At 46.4% G+C, this 15,244-nt stretch overlaps 1 protein-coding gene across 1 annotated transcript in view; it reads left to right on the top strand.

The window, feature by feature from the left end:
• The window catches only part of Uggt (UDP-glucose-glycoprotein glucosyltransferase), a 159,105-nt gene extending 146,589 nt beyond the window's left edge, over window positions 1-12,516 (top strand). Inside the window, exons 39-44 of the mRNA XM_089546007.1 lie at window positions 882-985; window positions 4,007-4,063; window positions 4,239-4,353; window positions 6,074-6,190; window positions 11,294-11,465; window positions 12,306-12,516. Of these exons, the coding sequence (XP_089402133.1) occupies window positions 882-985; window positions 4,007-4,063; window positions 4,239-4,353; window positions 6,074-6,190; window positions 11,294-11,465; window positions 12,306-12,337 (597 nt within the window). The 3' untranslated portion in view covers window positions 12,338-12,516. The remainder of the gene's footprint in view (window positions 1-881; window positions 986-4,006; window positions 4,064-4,238; window positions 4,354-6,073; window positions 6,191-11,293; window positions 11,466-12,305) is intronic.
• Window positions 12,517-15,244: the final 2,728 nt, after the last annotated feature.

Below are 15,244 nucleotides of genomic sequence, written 5' to 3'. Positions count from 1 at the left end.
AATTTTGGTGATTGCTTCCTGTAGTTGATTTTATGGAAAATTAAGCTCGTTCCAGTTAGTGCGTCTTTGAAGAGCACCAGCTGAATGATCATCATGCACTTTTATCCAAAGGTTTGATGCTTTATCTGTGCTTATGTCTTTCTGTGCATGGGGAAAAAGAAAATTGAAGGAAAAAAAAAAGTACTGGCTAGCATTCAATGGATGCAGCCAACAACAGTTTGTTGGTAAAGCAGAATTGTGAATTATAGGGTTTACTGTTCTGAAGCGACACATGGGCTATGGGGGCACTGCAGTGGAGGACTGCAGATTAATTTGGACCATGTAGGGCTCTTTAACATATACTCACATTGCACAGCGCATGGGTTTTTTCATATTTTTCCTCTATCCAATTATGGCTAGTTTGGGATTGGCAGCCAAATGCCAAAGCCACTGACCCACCATACCGGGGCATAGTAAGAAAGGAAGCTCCCCGTTGGGGGATCGCACCCCGGCTACTGGGTGATAGAGGTGGCATTGAGTGACTCTCATGCTACTGCTTAGTTATGAGCAGCCCATCTGTGAAGTTTTCATTTGAATATAGGAAAGGATCAGAAGTCATGCTGTGCTGTGCATTAATTTAGTTTTTGCACTCACTTTCTCAAAGCTCTCGAGCATAAATGACAGGGATAGTGGCAGTGCGTGTATACATAGGAGGTACTAGAGATCAGTCACAGCATGAACTAGTCTGTGTAGACAGTCTTCACGCATGATTCTTTTTAACTGTGTTGGGCTTTGCCAGAATTCTTGTGAACATTGTTAGTGGTCAGAACTCGTACTGCAACTGCTGCCTAAGCCAGCAGCACAGTGCTCACCTGGCTGTCTTTGTTGGCCACTGGTTTCAGGTGGTGAGGGCTGACATGAAGGAACTGCGAGACTTGGATTTGGGTGGTGCCCCTTACGGTTACACACCATTCTGTGACAGCCGCAAGGACATGGATGGCTACAGGTTGGTATACCTTGGCAGGATCATTTTATGCGCTGGCGTGCCATGATGTTTGGCCATCTGTTAGTTTTACTTGTTAGCAGCTGAGATGTGTTTAGGTGGCAGGAAAGTAAAGGTGCAGCAGCTGACCAGGGTGCAGAAATACTGTAGCTGTCTGCACACACCTGTCGCACCCACAACGGCATCTGTGTGTTAAGGGCCAGAACAATGCCCCCGTCTAAAAAGTATGGCTGTAGCCTGAGATGTTGGTTGCCTTTAAAAGCTTGACATATGTCAAGCTTTCGCTGCCTGTGTCCAAGACATGGTACTTATTGTTGATGCCCCATTTTATCTGGTGGCCCATGAAATGGGCGAGTAAAGTGTGACTGTTTTTTGCAATCATTGCATCTGATTGTGTAGTATAACCCCATAACTTCAACCCCTATTCCGAGATCACAGTAACTTGAACTGCTGGTGTGATCCCAGCTTACATCCATGTAAGCCCATGGCATCAGGCGCACATTAATTCATTCTCTGCTGGGCTCACACCAGTTTATTAGGTGCACACAGTAGAGCCTTTGACTGAATTCCAACAATTTGTCGTTGCTGTGGAGCCTTCATCTCAAAAGCAGATAATTGTTTGGCAAGTTCTTTGCCTATAAGTTACTATAATACAAGCAGATTTTGGCAGTTATTTGACACCTATTCGATAATTTGATCTTCAGGTGGTTTTAGTGGTTTTTTTTTTGCTGTTTCCTACAGTTTCAATTAGTGAAGTTTTGCTGTAAGAGGTGTAACTAAGAGGTGTAACTTTTGCTTGTGCATGCCATTTTCCGATTTCTTTTTTTGCATTGCTCCCAGCAAAGCATCAGGAGCTTTTTTAGGCTGCAATGATTAGTAAATACCAATACCCCTCAAGAGAAAAGTCTACAACAGCTGCAGCTGTATCTTACCGGTACTCGCCTACAGGGCAGAAACGTGGAGGCTAACAAAGAGGGGTAAGCTTAAGATAAGGACAACGCAGCGAGCTATGGAAAGAAAAATGATAGGTGTAACGTTAAGAGATCGGAAGCGGGCGGAGTGGGTGAGGGAACAAATGCGCATTAATGACGTCCTAGTCGCAATCAAGAGGAAGAAATGGGCTTGGGTAGGGCATGTAATGTGAAGGCAAGATAACCGCTGGCCCTTAACCCTTTCACTGTCACGGACGTACCGGTACGTTTTCGCGCTTCCCCCCCACAGTGTCACTGACGTACCGGTACATTCTCTATCGTGCGTTCAAAATTTCGCGCTTGAGCGCAAAGCTGTCGCTCTTGGACTAGCCGCGCCATCTGTTGAATCTTTCTACAAGTTCGTATTTTCGCCCCTTACTGTTTTGGTACGTGTATTGAAGAGTACGGAGCGACTGCCATCCCACCCCTCTCTCTTTGCTGAGTGGCGCGGTCGCTCCGCGTTCGCCGGATCATGACGCGCGCGCGTGTGGTTATGGGTCCAAGGATTGTTCTGCCATCTGCCGCTGTTTTTCAGGTTTTTATTTTTCTTCTGTCGGCGTGCGAGCTACGGTGCTTCAAGTTCAAGGGCGCGCGCCGTTGCCACTCCGAGAGTCAAAGAAACCGACACATGACCCGATCGCTACTTTCGCTCTCTCGTCGCACCCTCGCTTGCGGCTGGCAGCAGCAAACATAAAGCTCCTCTAACTTTGTTTTAGCCTTTTTCCATCTCCCTCTCTCATCTTTATTACACAGCGTCTCATCCGAGGAAGGGGCGAGTTCCGCATCGTCAGATTCTGACGTTGAAACAGCGGGACCATCATCCGGGAAGCGTGCGACACTGGGGGTGCGTCACGGGCAAAAACACCCGACAGCGAAAGGGTTAAGGGTAACGGAGTGGATTCCAAGAGAAAGCAAACGTAGCAGGGGACAACAGAAAGTTAGGTGGGCGGACGAGATTAAGAAGTCTGCAGAAACACGGTGGGCGCAGCTGGCAAAGGAGAGGGTTAACTGGAGAGGCATGGGAGAAGCCTTTGCCCTGAAGTGGGCGTAGTCAGGCTGATGATGATGATGAATTAGTCAAAAAAAAAAAAATGTCACAGTGCCTCTATAGAGAAGGTCGATGATTGCCACACGCCTTGTAGTGGCAAAAACAAAACATTATGCTGTAAAAGGTGCACAGAGTTTGAAGTTGTTTGAGGGCAGAGTCCATCGCCACTTCATTGTGTGCGTACTCTTGCACTTAAAACTAATTGCTACACATTCAGAGTGAACCAGCCGAGGATTCCACTTTATAGTAAAATAATGCGCTCATATCCAGAGCACCCTAACTACACAAACGTTGAGTTGAGTATTCATCGTTCTTTGTGTCAACAGCTAAGTCCACAACTTTCTAGCTGTGCTGGGCTGGCACTGTTTCAAGAACTACGTCGTGCCACATCCCCTGTGTTGAAGCTCACACTGAGCATGGTAGTATGTTCAGCCCCTTTGTTGTTGCCTGTTTTCTTCTTCTTAGGTGGGGGTCACCATCACCTTGCTGACCGGGTGTCTGCTTTGTCGCTGTTGCCACCGTGTCCTAAGTCAAATGGGCCGAGTCATCTGGCGTAGTCGGTGTGAGGGGCATAGCATTTGTAATCCTGTTTTCTTCCACTGAGTGGAGCTGCAGAAATTCCAGTGGTTCACTCTTCGAACTACTAGAAAGGGGCTGCTGCTTCCTTTGGGTCTCAGATTATCTGGCCGGAAACATTCACACTTCTGTTGGGCTCATCTGACAAACATTGAATAATGCGGTGATTCCAGTAAAAGAACTTGGTTATGGCACAGGCACACTGCGTTTGCCTGTTTGGGCGTACAACTTTGCCTGTGTGTGTATGTGCGGGGGAGGGAGAGAGGGAGGGAGGGGAAGCTGGGAGGAGGGGGCAGTTGCAGTTCTGTGTTTTGTCTATTCTAGGCCTCCACAAAGCTCTCTTGTTAAGCATAGACATTGTGCGTGCTCTCTTGTTGTGTGGCACATGACCCTTATTTTGTTGTCTTTTTTTGCCTATTCTTCCCCAAGGTTTTGGAAATCTGGATACTGGAACAGCCACCTGGGAGGCCGCAAATACCACATTAGGTGAGCCCATGTTTGCTTTTGGAGAAGTGCGCAGTGCTCTTAACTTTTTAAGGACTGGGATCATTTTTGGGGTGTACAGTTAGTACGCTGTGTGCATGCCTATAAAGAAATGTCAGTATTTTCTTTTCTTTTTCGGAGTCCTGTGTGAGTGTTGTTTCCATGCTGATATTGGCAGTGCCCTCTATGTGGTGGACCTGAAGAAGTTCCGGAGGATAGCTGCTGGCGACCGGCTGCGTGGCCAGTACCAAGGTCTCAGTCAGGACCCCAACAGCTTGTCCAACCTTGACCAGGTGTGCACACGGCTTGCATGTGCTTCTTAATCACTTTGTGCAGTGGAGCATTTTGCACTGTCTTTGCAATGCTTTGTTAAAACGGAAAGTACTCTGGGCAGGTAACCTTTTTTATCAACTGTACATGTGAGAAAAATTGCAAGATGAGCAACCTCATTGGCTTTGTCTCATGAATTGCTTTTTAGCAATACAAATAACACTTACAGCATTACAAAACAAGGTATACAGCCGATCAAATCTTTAAAGGCGTGCGTGACGGCCGCGTTTTCCATGCTCCCGCAGCTTATGACGGCGCAAACTTGCTAAGATTTTAAATCTAAGCAGGGGCTCACTAAACCCCCCCAGGTTTGCTTCGTCACAAAGCACAGGAGCGCAGAAAAAGCGGCCGTCGCGCACGCCAGCTAAAGATTTGGCCGGCTGTACAGTCATGGACAGAAGTTTGTGTGTGGGACGCGAATTTGCAGAAAAAAATTTATCAAGCTCAAGCAGATCATTGATGTGCATAGAAGCATGAGGAGGCATGTGCGTGCTTCATCTGCTAGAAGAATGCAATCTGCCCATAAATTCTTTTCCCCAAATGCATATCCTGCACACTTTTGTGTATGTTTATATGTTGTGTCTTGGCACAGACTTCTCACTAGTGCATTAAAAAATGAGCAAACATGATGCGATGCAACAAATCTGCATTAGCAGTAGTACAGTAAAACTTCGTTAATTTGGACTTCATGGGTGTGGGAGAACCCTGTAAAATTTGTTTAGTGAAAGTCTGGGCAGTCATCATCTCCTTTTAAACTTAAAACTGCATGACGTCAAATTGTGATCTTTCGCAGTTCTATCAAATGCTTTATTTCGTGCACGCTGTCAGGAGCAGGAGCAGAACTGCTCCTTAACAGTAAGTGTCTCCCGTGGCTTCTCTCAGTGTACGACTCAGTAGTGCTGGAGCTGCTATGCATGTGGCGTCGCTTTGTGACGGCACAAAGGCAAGCAGCTTGTGATGAACACAGTTTCGGCGCGCTGCAGAATGGAAATACGTGTTCGGAAGCCAGGGAAGCGCACATCGGCGCCGGAGCGGCAAGACGCCTTCTACAAAACTTTGAGATGCTTAACATTCGGCTTTAAGAGTAGACCGCGATAGCTTATAACTTTGCATAATTGCCTAATTCATAATTTTACTCATGTATGCATCAGTACGTGTCTCTTAAAGGCAGTTCGCCAAGTCAAAGACCACAGTGCATTCGCTATGTCCACTTGTATTCAGCTTGAACCAACGTGCCTTTGTGGCCTATGTTTCAAAGAAAAAGATCACAGAGCCAAGTAGTATTGTTTCTGCCTTCAGTTCTCATCCCCTCTGAAGTTTGGCTCTTCTTTGCCTCCAAAGCGTAGTTAATTTGGTGTTTTGTCAGCACACACAGTTTTGTGGCCTTCTAAAGCTTCGTCTTTTAAACCAGATCACTGTGGAAAGATTCACTTGGCCAGTGCAACTGGTTGGGGAAGCGAATAAGCACACTGTTTTTGAAGAGAGTTGCACATGGGAGATATGCCAGAGAATTTAGTCCATTGCACAGATATGCTAGCAAAGTGTGTTGCTTGGATTATAAAAAAAAGCCTGGGTAATAGCAGTATTATTTATTTGTATTCTTTCGTTGTAGTTTCTTTTCTTTTTTCCTGGCATCAAATCTATGCAGAAAGGTCTGGGCTAAGCTGTCATTGTTGCTTGCAGGACCTGCCAAACAACATGATTCATCAAGTGGCCATCAAATCTTTGCCCCAAGAGTGGCTCTGGTGTGAAACCTGGTGTGATGATGAGTCCAAGGCCCAAGCCAAGACCATCGACTTGGTGAGCTCTTCTAGCTTCTAGCTCTGCCTTTTTTTGAGGAAGTTTTGGGACCCATCCATTTTCCTTTTTCTCCTGGTACTGCGCTAACCCAGTCTAACTTTTCACAGTTCATTCATTCTATCTAGCTAGCAGCCTAATAGCCAATGGTGAATAGCTTAATTGGTCGTCTTCACTGAAATTATAATCAATTCAGAGCCTCATAAAGCTTACTTGTGCATGCTAGCAAGAGTTTTTCACGTGCATTTGCAGTCCCGAAAACGTACCCCACAAGAGAGCTTGCCCACACTTTTAGTTCACGCCTTCAAGGTAGCTTCTCCACGCTTTTGTGCAAAGGTGCAGGCGAGCATTCTTGCGGGTGTGTGAAGGTACCCATGCACTGGCCTGCGCGCACCGCAGCATAGTCAGACTTCAGCGTCACACTTGCGTCACATGCCGCGTGTTGACTCCAGCGGACAAAAAGGTGCATAGGTGCAGCGCACACCTTCTAGTCGACCTGATGCTTACACAATTAGTTGGAAGTCAAATTTTAGGCTGACGCGGCGTCTACCACAAGTTTACTTGAGACAGACATCTGACATGACCACAAATTAGTGCCGAGTCTGCGTTGCCTGCAGTGTACAGAAAGACGTGAGATGCATCTGCTCGTATACATGATAACAGCTGCGCTGCAGAAGGAGTGGGGTAAGAGAGAGAGAGAGAAAGAAGGTCGAAGCTTCCAGAGCATGTACAACAGGACTAGCGAGCTGGGCACCTTTGGTGCTCTTGAAGCTGTTGGGAAAACAAGAAGCAGGAAAGAAAAAAAAACTGTACCAATGCTGTTTTCAAGTAGGAGCTCTGAGCTTTTTGATAAAGCCCTTACTCTTCAGCTCGCTTCATATATAATGTTCTCTTTGCTGTTATCTTATAGCAGCAAGGTAATTTTATTTGCTGTTCTCATGTAACAAATAGTGTGACTCACTTAGCATGCTCATGTATATTTTTTGGGGGGAGCACTTCTAATAAGACAAACAAGTTTTCATAGTCTCTTCAAGTTCGTCTTAAAGGGAGCCTTTTCCTTTTCTGATCTTCAGAGTTTGCTCAATGGAGTGCTGAGGCAATGCTAGAACAGTAGATGTTTTGTGTGCCGTTGCAGACTCGGTACACATTTAACTAACTACAGTCGACGACCGATTTTTTGGACTCTCTAGGGACCGCGAAAACGACCGAAAAATCGGGCAGTCCGGAAAATCAAATTTCACAGAAAAAATCACGAACTTATTACCACTATGCCGGAGAAAGCGGCCAATTGTATTGCACACATTCTAAAGCTCCTCATGACTATATTTCGCCACGCGAAATACCGTATAAATGCGTATAAGGGCCGCACTTTTTTTTTTCCAGATTCGAGGGGCAATTTTCGGGGTGCTGCCCATACACGCGATATGCGAAAAAAAAATTTTTTTTAAGTAAAAACACACCAACCAGGGAATGAGCGACATTTATTCTATGTTCAATCGTCACTCGCGAAGTATTTAGACTCCTGAGCTGGTGCTGCGCTCTGGTGCACGCTCATGCCAAAAGAAGCCGCGCAGCATGTCCGCTGTCAACGCGTAGCCGTTGTTCCGAAATTCCATCACATAGAGGAGCAGCTCTTCTTCCAGTTCAGGAAACTTGCACGACTTGACTCGGAAAGCGCGCTTTTTGCAGCTTGTGTTTCTCTTTTGGTTACACCATCATCGGACGCACTTCTCGGCCACGTCGAATTTCCCGCCCGCCGCACGCTTACCGACCGCGTTCGAGAGCTAACTCCCAGCCGTGTAGCTTAAGGTGCTTGCCCATCGCGCTAAAACTGTGAAGCTCGGCGGCAGCACGCGAAAGCCACTATCACGGCGAACACGCTAACACGCATGCTGACACGCCACGAAAGGCTGCTGGCGATACTGATGCTGATGTGAACAGTGGAAAATCGCGACCGAGAAAAATGTTGATGATAATGATCACGGCGCCATCCATAGACGGCACTTGGAAGCTCCGGTGCGCGTGCGTGGCCTCCGCGAACGGCGCAGCGCCGGAGCAGATCACGGCCGCGATAAGATCCGGCAGCGCGCCCGAAGCGCGCTTCGATCGCGGAGGCCACGGCGTGCGCGTAGCCTCCGCGATCGTATTTGCGTTCCGTGTTCGGGACTAAAGACTCGGCACAGATGAGTTCCGTGAACTCAGACTACGGTTCAAGTTCGTGCGGCGGAAGACATTCAAGGACAGTACGAATTCGAAAACACGCGAGCGCAATGTGCCGACTCGCGCAGAATTTCAGCGTCGCAAGAGGCTCCCTTTAAGCTTGAATTTCGTTTTGTTTGATCAAGTTTTCGATACAGTGAAATCTCGATACAACGAACTTCGCGGGGCCGCGAATAATCGTTCGTTATTTTGAAATATCGTAATAACGAAAGACTCGCGAAAAAAGGTAGTAGTATTACTGGACAATGAAAATTCTGTACCTTCAGGAAGGGCACATGATAAGCTATGTAATTTTCAAACAGGAACGCAAACGAGAGGTTCAGCGCTCATTTATTTGAAGAAATCCGTGATTCTGGCGGGTGCGACACAGGCGCCCCAGGACGAACTCTTCAACGTCAACTTTTTGGAGCACAGAATCAGGCACATCGCTACAACGTCCGATGAATGTGCGAAGTTTGCCTATGGATGCAAGAACCTCCGCACTAGACACAGGTTCGGCCGCTTGGTCTGCAGGCGGCGAGTCGGCATCGTCGTCCAGTTCATTTTCTTCGCCGCGCTCTCCATACTCGCGAACGCTCCTCACGATGTCTTCTACAGTCAAGGGCAGCATTTTCCGACTCGGCGTAGTCGGCAAAAGTTACAGAAGAGTCTACAGAGAGTTTCGCAGTGACTTCAGTCCGCACCTTTTTTGCGCTGTCGTCATCCGTGCTATCAGCGTCATCGCAGTCTTCTGTGTGAAGCGGCGATTTCACCAGGCCAGCTTTCCTCCAGCAGTTGTTGATGGTCGAGGCCTTTACGTTCCACCACACCCCAGTTACCATTTCGGCAGCCTGGCGGACATTTATGGCTGTCGGGAGTCCGAGCCGAAGGTTTAACAGCGCTGCACTAGGCGCTTCCGAAACGATGTGTTTCCTTAAGCGTGAACTGCCGTCGCTTCATCTTGACGCTGGCGCCCGCAGAATTCATCGTCAGCACAGTCAACACGCAGCGGCGAGAAACGACTAGGCCTCGCGTTCGCGGCGGCCGCACACAAAAAAAGAAAAGCGCGGAGGTAGTCTAGTCACATGCACATCCACGGCCGGTCTCGACGCGCGCGCTCTCTCGCTCTCTCTTAAGGAGAGAGGAGAGAGTGCGCGCGTCGAGACCGGCCGTGGCACACCGTGGGAGAAAAAAAAAACGGAGGAGGAGAGACGAGCCAACTTCCGGTTGCGAGGCGGCTTCGGATTGGACTGGATTGTATCGGATGCCTGCCCTTGGCGATTAGCAGAGTTAGCGTGTGCCTCTCGGGGAGTCGGCTCACTTCTCCGGGGTAAGTTCGTAATAATGAGGTGCATTTATAATAGGTGGGCAAATAAATTATGCTCGTTATTCTGAAATGTTCGGTATTTTGAAATTCGTAGTAGTGAAATATTTTTACATTGAAAATATAGATATTTTGGCGGGGATTTTGAAAAAGTTCGTTAATATGAAAAATTCGTTAATGTGAGGTTCGTAGTAACGAGATTATACTGTATCTCCTGCAGTCTGAATTAATGAGGTTCCACTGTACACATTATATGGCGGCTTGGGTACTGGCGGCCCAAAAAATCGAGTGGTCAGTTGCGGTGCGTCCGAAATTTCAAGCGCTCTTACACATTGGCTCTATGGGCCATGTCGCGGTGCCGCGAGAAAGTCCGAATAATCAAGCATGTCCGAAAAATCAGGCGTCCGAATTTTCGGTCGTCGACTGTAGACTAGTAATTCTGGAGAAATGCTAGCTTATGCTCGTTATCTCCAAATCACAGTAATTAAAATGTTTTCCAGCTCGTTTTTGAAGTCTGTGCAAAAGAGGGCGCTGAAAAATAAAAGCAAGAAAAAGGCATTGAAGTTTTTGTGACGGAGGTTTGAACATTAGTCTCCTCGGTGGCAGTTAAAGATTACATACTGGGGCACAAAAAGTGCACAGCACGCTGTTGTTGCCAAACTGAGAAATCACCACCCAACCAGTGACACTAATCTAAGTAGACTTCAATTTTCAAGTCAGATGCCTGTAGCGCACTTCACTTCCAGTTGATTTGAGCCTTGCATTTTTTGCTTGGCTGTGGTGCAACATTGCGGTTGAGTTTTTTCGGTCAAAATTGCAAGCTTCTGGGCCCCTTGGCTATCGCACGAGCAAAGCTGAGCAGAGTTGTCAGAAATGCGCTTGCGAGACAGAATCCATGTGAGATAGGATGATGCGCTCGACAGCAACTTTGTATCAGAGGCTGTTGTAGCACCGATGGATCGCTTTCAGAGCATCAGTAACAGCTGGGAAGTACTACTCCTCTTGAAGATTGCTTTCGGGTTGTACCTTCACAACGATGGCAATTTTCAAGCACACTGTTCTCCTCAAAGCAGCACTGTGGTAGAACAGTAAGGATATGCTGATGACTCAGCCCACCTAATGATAGAGACAGGTGTGAACTGCCACTGGTAAGTGCTGTGGTGCTCTAGTTGAGCATCCTCAAGCAGTACTCTAGACATTGACATAAACTGAGCTGATATGTGAAACTTTTAGTCAGTTTTGCCTTGCAGCCAGTCTTTATTTATGTTTGGTGCTACACTGACAGTATATGATTTTTCTTATTCCCTGATGCCATATGCTCCATAACCTTCAAGTGAGCTGCGTTTTGCTATAAAATGCATTCACTTGGGGCCAGTCATAAACTGCAGCTTTCTGCTTTGCCATCACATGACTATGCTTGTCAACTGAGCTGGCACTTCACATTTTTTTTCCCCTTAAATTTACCATCACCTGCCTCTGATAATATTGTCACTGAGAATTTAGCTAAGGTTTCCATATGGGCAGTCTGCCTTTATTTTGTGTGCCCGACTCCTCTGGGCTACATTTTCGTGCTTTCCTCGCAGTGCAACAACCCGAAGACCAAGGAGCCCAAGCTAGTGAGCGCAGCTCGCATTATCAGCGAGTGGAAGGATTATGATGAAGAGCTGAAGCAGTTCATGGAGCGCTACGAGAGTGGCGCTCTCAGGCTAGACGCAGCCGAAGACGACAGTAAAAAGGATGTGAAGCTGGATGATGGTGAGTACTGGCTTTTTCATTTTTTCATTCATACAGTAGCACTGTGGCATTCTTGAGCTGATTGCTTTCCTGTGCATCAGATGTTGATAGTATTCAAATTAGGGGCTTTGTAAAACAAGCGACTAGGTTGACTTGTTGCTTTTACAGTCGGCAATCGATTTTCAGGCTTGGTGGGACCCTGAAAATGGTTTGAATGATTAAAAGGTCGTAAACTGAAATAATATTATTATTGAGAAAAATTGGCTTAAGAAAAAAATTTTGAATTTCACCATGTCTTTTTCCATATACCGGTGACATTGTGAGCTTCTATTTGAGCCAGTGTCATGGTGTCTGTGCAACGCATGTCCTCACCACACATCACTGATACTGAAATTTCTGGTGTTGTCAAAATGCTCAATACCCTTATTAATTTGAACTTGCTTCACTTGAGATATCAGTTATCTAGTTTACTGATGTAGTCACTTAATATTTAATACAGCTCTTATTGATTTTCTGAAAGCAACAAGTTGACAGTACTGTCCGAGGTTACCTGATCAAGGCTACTGAAAAGTGTGTTGGCCATTGTGTGAAATAAGTACCATATCATGGTGTTCTTCTCGAAGCTGGCCTGAAACCCAGTTATGTGAGGCATGGCTGTTATTCTTCTCTCCCCCCACCTAAAAAAAATTGGTTATAATTTTCGTGCCCTTTTTTTTTAAATTAATAATAGTTCATGGTATTCAAACTCATTTATCTTCTGTGAATGCTGATACAAGAACTTTGTGCATTTTTTTTTCTGCTCTGTGTGGATTAGGAAGACCTGCGCTCATACTGAACCTTGCATGTTTTGTTCTCTTGCAGGCAAAATGCGGGACACCCATGTTGAGTTATGATTGTCACTCATCATTGTTTTGTACAGTGGTTGATTGCTCACGCCAATTTTTTTTTTCCTTATTTGCCTGTTTTCATATACACACTTTTGTACATGCTTGTGTGGGTCTGCAGTGCGTGGTGGCACGAGTGGAGAGCATTGCTTTCAACAATAAACCATCTCACATTACAATGACCACAACACGGGACTTGTCTGCTTTTTTTTTGTGTGTGTAGTGCTTTATACCTGTCTTATACCTGTCAAGGAGAGAATATTTTGTTCTCTCTCATAGTTACAGTAAAATCTCGTTGATACGTTCCCAGTTCATATGCTCAAAATTGTGGACATATTCCATAGAGTTACACTGTGTTTCTCCCGGTTAATACTTTCCCGGATAACAAGACTTCCCAGCTGCTGCATATAAAATATTGACACGTTGTGGCTGTATAACACGTATATTGATCAACTGCGCATGTGCAAACGTACAAGAGGGCCGAACGTAAGGGCACTCAAGAAGAGCTAAAATGTAATGGCAGTCACCTGCCATGGTGGCTTCTCTGCAGCACCTAGGTACCAAGAGGGGAACCATTACGAACAACAACATCGAAAATAAAAATGGCGTGCCAGCATTCGAGAGAGCCGTTTTTGCGGGGACGAGATATGAAGAGGAGAAACACTGAGGTTTCTTTGCGATGCATAAGGGCAAGGGGGCGAAGCATCCTTGAACCGAACTACAATGATGCGCGTGCTGGGTCTGGGGAACACAGCTTTAAAAGAAGGTTGCTTCGCTGCAGTTGCTTTGCTGCTGTACTTAGGTGCAAAGGGACGAAGCATCCAATAATACTGAAGAGATTTTGGTTACTATCGCCATTGCCGCCAACGGACTGGATGCGTTGTGAAGTTCCTTCCGTGTTTAAGAGAGCGCAAACACGGACTGAATTCTGCGAGCACTAGGAAAGGATGTGTTCAGATCTTATGTGAAGAAATTCTAATTGACATCTTTATGAAGTGAAATTTTCGACAGTTTGAATCATATGTTTTCCCAGATAACGTGCTTTTTCCCACAATTTTTTTAAAAGTATCACCGAGGGTTTGCTATACGGTAGAACCGTGCTGTTACATTTATTTATTTTATTTATACAAATTCCTGCAGCCCCACAAGGGTATTATTGCAGGGGGGACATAATTGTATGAGCATGTTACAATACTGAAAGCAAGCAGTAAAGCACAGTTTTCAGCGGAAAAACTGAAATGTCAGCATGAGAAAAACAGGCATAAGAGGATTGATAAGAATCTACGTTAAACTGGATGCCACATACGACAGAGTTGCATACGATGACTACGTCACCGTGGATGCTGCCGTCGTGACATCGGAGTGCCAACGCATCGCCGAGATCGTTGCGAACTCAGTCACGATTGAAGGCACTGACTGTGAATACGACGAGGAGCATGAGCTGCATGATTCTGAGGAGTTGACAGATCCGAGCTTTGGAGAAGCCGTCGTGCCTCTGGACCTCCTCGCAAATACGTCACACCTCAAAGTGATGCTGACAGCAATGCTGCCTTCCAAGCTATTAAGAAACGCGTGGTGCTTTCCAGTGAGCGAAAGAAATGGCAATCCACCATTCTCGATTTTTTTTGAAGTGCTAAGCTTACTTTGCGGAAATAAATTGTTTCAAGTCAAAGCTGCACTGTTTTCATTCATTTACGGAGCTTTCCTCACTGTTGCGTTTTCCCGGCTGTTATATACGTTTTTTTTTTCCCTGGTTCAGTGAAAAACTTATGAACGGGTTCCACTGTAAAATGAATATTAGAAATGCTGTCTTGAGTATACAAGGAAGGGTTTGTGGAGAAAAATCTTAAATATCTACCTTTAATACATATGTTACACCCGCATCACTTTTTCGTGCTGTCCATCTGCCAATAGACCTCTTGCATTGCCCAGGGGGCGCTGCGAAAATGGTGCTAAAGAGCGCCCTCTGCCCTCGGCTGGGTAGTACCGGGCTCTGGCGTCTGCTTCGGAAAGCACGTTGGCAGCTAGTATGGACCCGCGACTTTCGCTTGTGCTCTGCCATGGCCTACAGCGAATATCGGGCGCCGAAGATTTTTTCAGGGCTGGCATGCTGTGTAAAGGGAAGAAATTATGCAACGCCAAGTACGTGTACTCTGTTGAAGAAATAATCGGCGAAGTTTCAGCGCGGTGTCATTCGCAAGCGAAGACAGTCGCGTACGAAGTCGAACTTCAGATAAGGTCTGCATGCTTCAAGATTTAAGCGCACCAACGCGATGAAATACTTGCATATGAATTCGCAGCAGCGCTAAACAGACATGTATACGGGACTGCTCGAGCGCACGACGGTACACGCGGCGCCAGCAGCGGTCTTTCAGCATGCCACGAAACGGTGGGCCTCCTGCAGTCTTTGTTCACTGCATCTCGCTAAACTGCCTGCTTTGTAGTAGCCGCCATCTGTTCCTTCAGCAAATGCTAACATGATGCAGTGCATATATGAGCTCGCCGCCGAATAACGCTGCAGCGCGAGCTCGTGCGCTGCGCGCTTGATGTCGTTTTCTTGATGTAGCCTTTCATCCTTAAAACGACATCGCTCGAACACGTCCGCTGCTATCAGTGATGCCGCGCTGCCACATACCTGCTGGTTTGAGGTCGACAATGTGCACATTTCACTCTCGACGTTGGGCTGCTCGTAGTGCGCAGCGAATTCGCACCTAATCAACCCGCCCATTTGTGGTCATTTGCACGCACCTGACCACCTCACCACGTTTCACCGGTCGAATTGTCAATTGTCTCAGTGGCCGGGTCTCTAGTCGTGAACCACCAGCCATGCCTGCTGATATGCCGATTTGCCTTAATAGTGATTATCTGAAGTGAGATGTTGATATGACATATGAATTATACCATGCATTTTTTTTG

Source organism: Amblyomma mixtum, chromosome 5 (genome assembly GCF_055824585.1).
Source record: "Amblyomma mixtum isolate Tamu chromosome 5, ASM5582458v1, whole genome shotgun sequence".
NCBI classification, from domain to species: domain Eukaryota; kingdom Metazoa; phylum Arthropoda; class Arachnida; order Ixodida; family Ixodidae; genus Amblyomma; species Amblyomma mixtum.
This window is presented reverse-complemented; position numbering and strand designations above follow the sequence as displayed.